Source organism: Carassius auratus, unplaced genomic scaffold (assembly GCF_003368295.1).
Source record: "Carassius auratus strain Wakin unplaced genomic scaffold, ASM336829v1 scaf_tig00216860, whole genome shotgun sequence".
In the NCBI taxonomy this organism is placed as follows: Eukaryota; Metazoa; Chordata; class Actinopteri; order Cypriniformes; family Cyprinidae; genus Carassius; species Carassius auratus.
The window spans coordinates 396,888-402,818 of NW_020528772.1; the positions used below are offsets into that span (position 1 = coordinate 396,888).

General features: G+C 36.5%; 1 protein-coding gene across 2 annotated transcripts; it reads right to left on the reverse strand.

Moving 5' to 3' along the window:
* Positions 1-1,301: 1,301 nt before the first annotated feature.
* On the reverse strand, positions 1,302-5,322 carry LOC113099076 (uncharacterized). 2 transcript variants are annotated; one of them, XM_026264152.1, is made up of 5 exons: positions 4,218-5,322; positions 3,032-3,195; positions 2,326-2,622; positions 1,812-2,132; positions 1,302-1,718 (listed from the first exon to the last, which is right to left on the reverse strand). In XM_026264152.1, exons 2-5 carry the CDS (start codon positions 3,060-3,062, stop codon positions 1,561-1,563), a joined length of 807 nt encoding a protein of 268 aa, XP_026119937.1. In that variant the 5' UTR covers positions 3,063-3,195; positions 4,218-5,322; the 3' UTR covers positions 1,302-1,560. The 2 variants fall into 2 exon arrangements, with proteins under 2 accessions (XP_026119937.1, XP_026119936.1); XM_026264151.1 differs by lacking the exon at positions 4,218-5,322 and having other exon boundaries at positions 3,032-4,198.
* Between the last annotated feature and the right edge of the window lie 609 nt (positions 5,323-5,931).

Consider the following 5,931-nt stretch of genomic DNA (forward strand, 5'->3'; position numbering starts at 1 on the left):
AAAATGTAGAGGCACAAGCGTTTTCTATAGTTTTTACTATAACAGCTGTTCTTAATTATTCTGTAGAACAGAGAAGAAAAAGCCTTCAGGCTGGGACAATTTAAGACATTTCAGTTTCTCATCCCAGAGCTATTATTAGGTGGATTTGTTTTTTTCTTTTTTTTTTCTTTTAAACTTAAAATTGTCTCTTCTAATCTTTTTCTTTTTCAAAACAGCATTTGCTGCTGTATCAATATATAATCATCCATATCGATACGCAAATCGGCAAGGAATGCATCACAATATATTGCTGTATTGCTATTTTGAACCGCGCTATTTAAACCTTGTTCCATGTGCCCCTTTTATACTTTGAGCACCTGCCCCTCCAAAGGTCTCAGCACGGCCCTGCTCCTGTATGTTGCTGGCTCATTAATATTCAACATATTAAAGCGTTGGTCTGATCACTACCTCATTCAGCATGGAACTGACGTCATTCTACAATCTCATCAGTCAGCTTAAATAAAATAACTGCTCTTGAGCCTTTTGTCACTTTAAACAGAATGAATAAGCTTTTTTTGGCACTAAAATATGTTTATCTGCACTGTTTGTTCACTTCACTGGATTGCACTCTATCTGCCATGTGCCTTGCACTGCTTTATTTTTAATTTTAGATGCTTACTGCATTTCGTTGCCTTGTACCTTAATGTGCAGTGACAATAAAGTTGAATCTAATCTAATATAATAGGAAATATTACAGCAATATTTAGCAATATTACTGATTTGACTGCGCTGGTATCATCAGATGAGAAGTGAACTGATCTGGATGATGACATCAGTGTTGTGCTTTATAGCTGAAATGAGCTCATTTGACCAACTTCACACAGTTTATCGATCTATGATGACTTCTGCCTCTGCTAAACACAAAATGGAAAACAAACTCTTTTCATTAATATACTATATTCAGTATTTTAAAATAATGTTTGATAAGGGAGAACTGTACATGCTGCATGTTTTGTTCAGTTCTTAAATATCTCAGTGCAATCTTAACATGTCTGTCTTTATTCATCTTATCAACACAACATCAGTTTGTCTTTTCTTCTTTCTTAATTGCCATGTATCCAACATATATTCACTGAACACAGTGTCATCTAGTGTCTTCCTAGAGTAACATTCACAATCACTTGATATCATCACACTGCGCTCTGAACTTCTGTTTTCCTCCAGACGCGCTCGATATTATAAATGCTACAAAACATAAACAGACTCTTGAAGCTCAGAGTGAGAAAACTTTATTGATAAAGGCAAGCAAATACAGACGACAAATGAATAGTACAGTGAGATCAGAGTCTTATCTGAGAGAAATATAATCAACAAGCTTTTAAACTGCATCTGTACAATAAAAACATTATTAGACAATTACATTTTAAAAGCCCTTAAACCCTGAATCAAATATGAAAGCCTGATATAATGAATAATACAAGCAAAGCAACTTTTAGTTATCTATATTAATATGACAAACTTCACAAAACACACTTGAAGAAGTTTTAAAGTTCAGCGTCTCCTTTAGATTTCAAGTTCCCCTCAAGAACATGCACCTGATGTGTGAATCTGTGTTTGATCTTGTTCAGCTCTTCTGGATCTGATGTCATAAACCAGAAGAATGACAGTAGCCACGCCCACCAGAGCAGAGAGGACCAATCGGATCACAGCTTCAGTAGAACCACAGCAGTGGACAGAGTCTGAGGAATAAAAACACCAAACTGAGATCAGATCAGTCAATAAACATTATTATCAAGAATATTTGAAGAACAGGACACATGATCTCTACTCACCAGAGACAGAAACACTGAAAGCTTTTAATGACTGGTTTAAATTTAAATGTTTTGGTCCTAAATGTAGTAAATAACGTCCAGCATGTTCAGTTGAGATGTTAGTGATGGTCAGAGATCCAGTTTGATCGTCCAGCTTCAGTCTGTCTCTGAATCTCTCATCAAGAGCATCATCAAATACAGAGAATCCATCATCCCATTTATTGATCAGAGCTAATAAAGTGATTTCATCTCCAAACCTCCACTTTATTGTAACACCATTCATTATTTCAGTAAGATCAGAGTTCAGAGTGACTGAATCTCCCTTCTTCACTGATATTTCTTCTGTATCACCAAACACATAGAGAACAAACAGAAACAGGGTTCATCACAAGTTAGTACAGTAAAAATACTTAATTGTTAATGTAAGAAATTAGTTTAGAATGTTTTTAAATAATAATATACAACAAAAGAATAGAAAAAAATTATATTGTATCTGATGAGAAAATAAAAAAGGTGTAACAAATGTTTAATTCACCATTGACAGCATTGAGAAAGAACGTTTTCCTCATTCTGCTCCTACGGTAGATCACGAGTTCATAACGTCCAGCACGTTCAGTTGAGATGTTTGTGATGGTCAGAGATCCAGTTTGATTGTCCAGTTTCAGTCTGTCTCTCCCATCAAGAACATAATCATATACAGAGAATCTGTTTTCCCATTCATAGATATCAGCTATTAATCTGTCTTCAAACTCCCACCGAATCCGATCATAACCTATTTCAGTAAGACCAGAGTTCAGAGTGACTGAATCTCCCTCCTTCACTGATATTTCATCTGTATCACCAAACACACACAGAACAAACAGAAACAGGGTTCATCACAGATTGAGAGTGTTATTTAATGGTTTACTAAAGTAAATAGTTTGAAGTTTAAATCTGAAATGAATGACATCATAAAAGAACAGAAATGGTGTTTGGATTAATAACTGTATCTTTTTGCTGATTCTGTAAGGATCACCAGAATCAGAAACATCCAGAAACATCTCACGGCAATTCATACATATTTTATGAGTTGCATTCGTTTAAATTTGTACGAATCACTTACACTGGGGTTTATAGACAAATCGTGTCAAATCGTACAAGTGAGGTTTTACAAATTCGTACGAATTAGCCACTTCGTAAAATACTTACGAAATGGTCGTGAGATATAAATATAAAACAGCTGAAACAATTATTTAACCCACCATAGACAATGAGCCAGAATCTCTTGCTCATAGTGTTGTTATATACTCTATAATATACAGCGTGTTCAAATGTGATGTTTGTGATGGTCAGAGATCCAGTTTGATCGTCCAGCTTCAGTCTGTCTCTGAATCTCCCGTCAGGAACATCATCATATACAGAGAATCTGTCGGCCGTCACATTGATTTCAGCGATTAGACCATATTCACACTCCCACTGAATCAGATCATTATCCATCATTACAGAAAGACCAGAGTTTAGAGTGACTGAATGTCCAGTTTTCACGTACGTTTCACCAAAAACACCTGAAGAACAGAGCTTTTTTAAAGATATAAAATACTGTCCTCTCATTATGATGGTTTAATCAAACTTGTAGAGTCATTAAAAACAAACTCTCAAACCAATCTCCTCCAGACATCACTTTTGGTCACACTTTTACTTTAATCTTTAATGTCAAACTAACACTGTCGGGTATTTAAGCTTCATATTTCTTTTATTTTATAATTCCATAATAGACCTGAATTTAGATCTGAATTCAAACTTGATCTCACCACAGTTCACTCATTTCTATATGAGAATAATAGTGAATATTAAACCTCTCTAACTAAATTATCCAGTGTTTTATTACATGCTACCAGAACAGAAGCAACTGAAGCCATAAAAAAATAATTTAAACTCACCAACCAGACGCCACAAACACAAACAGAACCAGAATCTGTGAAACATCTTCATTGATTTCAGTTCACAAATATGAAGACAAGCTCTTCAGAACTGGTTCAGTAATAAAATGACAGATGAGCTGATGAGAGACTGATGTGTAGTAAAATTAAGAGAAACTCTACTGTCAGCTGAAATAACTGCACAACTAGAAGTGTTAAACCGTGTCCTCCAGCTCTTTTCTTGCTTATTTAGTCACACATTCTTTGTCGCGTTTAGCTCCAGTCTCCCACAACTTCCTGTTGATCAATGGTGTTAGTTTACACAGAAATAAACTGAATCATGACATGATCAGAGACTAGAGAAGATACGAGTGTTTAAAGCAGTGTTTGATCGGCTTGATGTCAGGTGTGAGAGGATAACAAAGCCCACCTTTTGTCTTATTTTATTCTGGCTAAAGAAGTATACATTAAACCTCTATTCACATCTTTGTGTCTCACACGTAAATGTAATATAAACTATCGCTCTTACCTCTGTTATTAATCAGATGCAGGAGAGACTTCTGTACTTCTTCCCACCAGAGTCCAGTTCATAATACAGGATCAGGAACAAAATAAAATAATAACTTTACTCTTAATAAATTACTCAGAGACTTGTTTAAAAGATGTTAAACGCATCACCATATGAAATGGTTTCGCTTTATTCAAACAATAACTCATAAGAAAATAATAGTAAAAGTAAATAGTGTATAGTCTTCACCTTGAATTGCAGAAATGAATGTGTTCAAATCATAACATTACACAAAAACAACACGTCCTTTTTTCATGATTTATTTCGGTGAACACACTCACACATCCGCATACACACACTCATATACTTGTTGCTATGGATACAGGAAGTATGACATATTACTTTCATAGCAACCTCTATTAGAACACATTCATATGAAGTAATTTCTGCAGTTTTTCTTTCTTTAAAGCAAAAAAATCCATCTCTAGTTTTAATATCAGCCCGTTACAGCATCTTAAAGGCGTAGGCGAAGCAAATAACTATTTCTGAACTAAACTGCATAGCTTCATTTCTCTTATGATAAGATAAAACATATCACAATACTGCTTTTAGAAAGAAAGTCCATACTGTAACGTAGTTGTACAATACACTTCCTTGAACAATCATACTTCAGTTAGCAAGAGGCAGGCATACGTGAGAGGTTTAACTGTTGAGCAAATTCTAACATGCATTTCTTTTTTTCTTATTACAATTTTTTGTTTACCTGGTTCATTATCACAGTTATCGAGTGACAGACGATTCTGAATATTGTGAATGGGAAATCTCATTCTTAAATAATCTACAGATTCAGTAGATAAAACAAATCCCATCTTTAGATTTCCTCATTTACAACATTTCCTCTCGTTTTAGCTCCTTCCTTCGGATTTCTCTCCTCATTACATTTCACTAGGATAGTCCCTATCTTCTCACTTTTAGACCTTTTCTCAATGTACACATCAAAAACATTCCTCCTATTTCTGATCAGTGTTACTTCTAACAATTCTCTCATTTCACATTTAGAAAATGGATCTTGATTTCCAGGAAGTTCATGCATTAGGCATTTCTCAATCTTATCTGCCTGTCTGAAATCCTGTGCTGACCAGCTGGCCCCCATCTTCACACGGATTTTCAACAGATCGCTGGAGCTGTGCGAAGTCCCTTCATGCCTCAAACGTTCCACCATCATCCCCATCCCTAAGAAACCCAAAATTACAGGACTAAATGACTACAGGCCTGTGGCTCTAACGTCTGTAGTCATGAAGTAATTTGAAAAACTGGTGCTGGCCCACCTGAAGGACATCACTGGGCCCTTGCTGGATCCTCTTCAGTTTGCCTACAGAGCAAACAGGTCTGTGGACGATGCAGTAAACATCGGACTGCATTATGTTCTGCAACACCTAGACAGACCGGGGACTTATGTGAGGATCCTGTTTGTGGACTTCAGCTCAGCCTTCAACACGATCATCCCAAACCTCCTCCTGCCCAAACTAAATCAGCTCTCCGTGCCCACCTCCATCTGTCAGTGGATCAACAGCTTCCTGACAGACAGGCAGCAGCTAGTGAGGCTGGGAAAATACACATCCAGCACTCGTACAATCAGCACCGGAGCTCCCCAGGGCTGCGTTCTCTCCCCACTGCTCTTCTCCCTGTACACCAACGATTGTACATCTAAGGACCCCTCTGTCAAGCTCCTGAA

Excerpts from the sequence above, each read along its gene's own strand:
- LOC113099076 (XM_026264151.1), bottom strand. The coding sequence starts at position 3,380 with ATGAGAGGACAGTATTTTATATCTTTAAAAAAGCTCTGTTCTTCAGGT. Across the intron at positions 2,133-2,325 it reads CTTTCTCAATGCTGTCAATG|AAGAAATATCAGTGAAGAAG; the intron begins GTGAATTAAACA and ends TTGGTGATACAG. Across the intron at positions 1,719-1,811 it reads TTTCAGTGTTTCTGTCTCTG|ACTCTGTCCACTGCTGTGGT; the intron begins GTGAGTAGAGAT and ends TTTATTCCTCAG.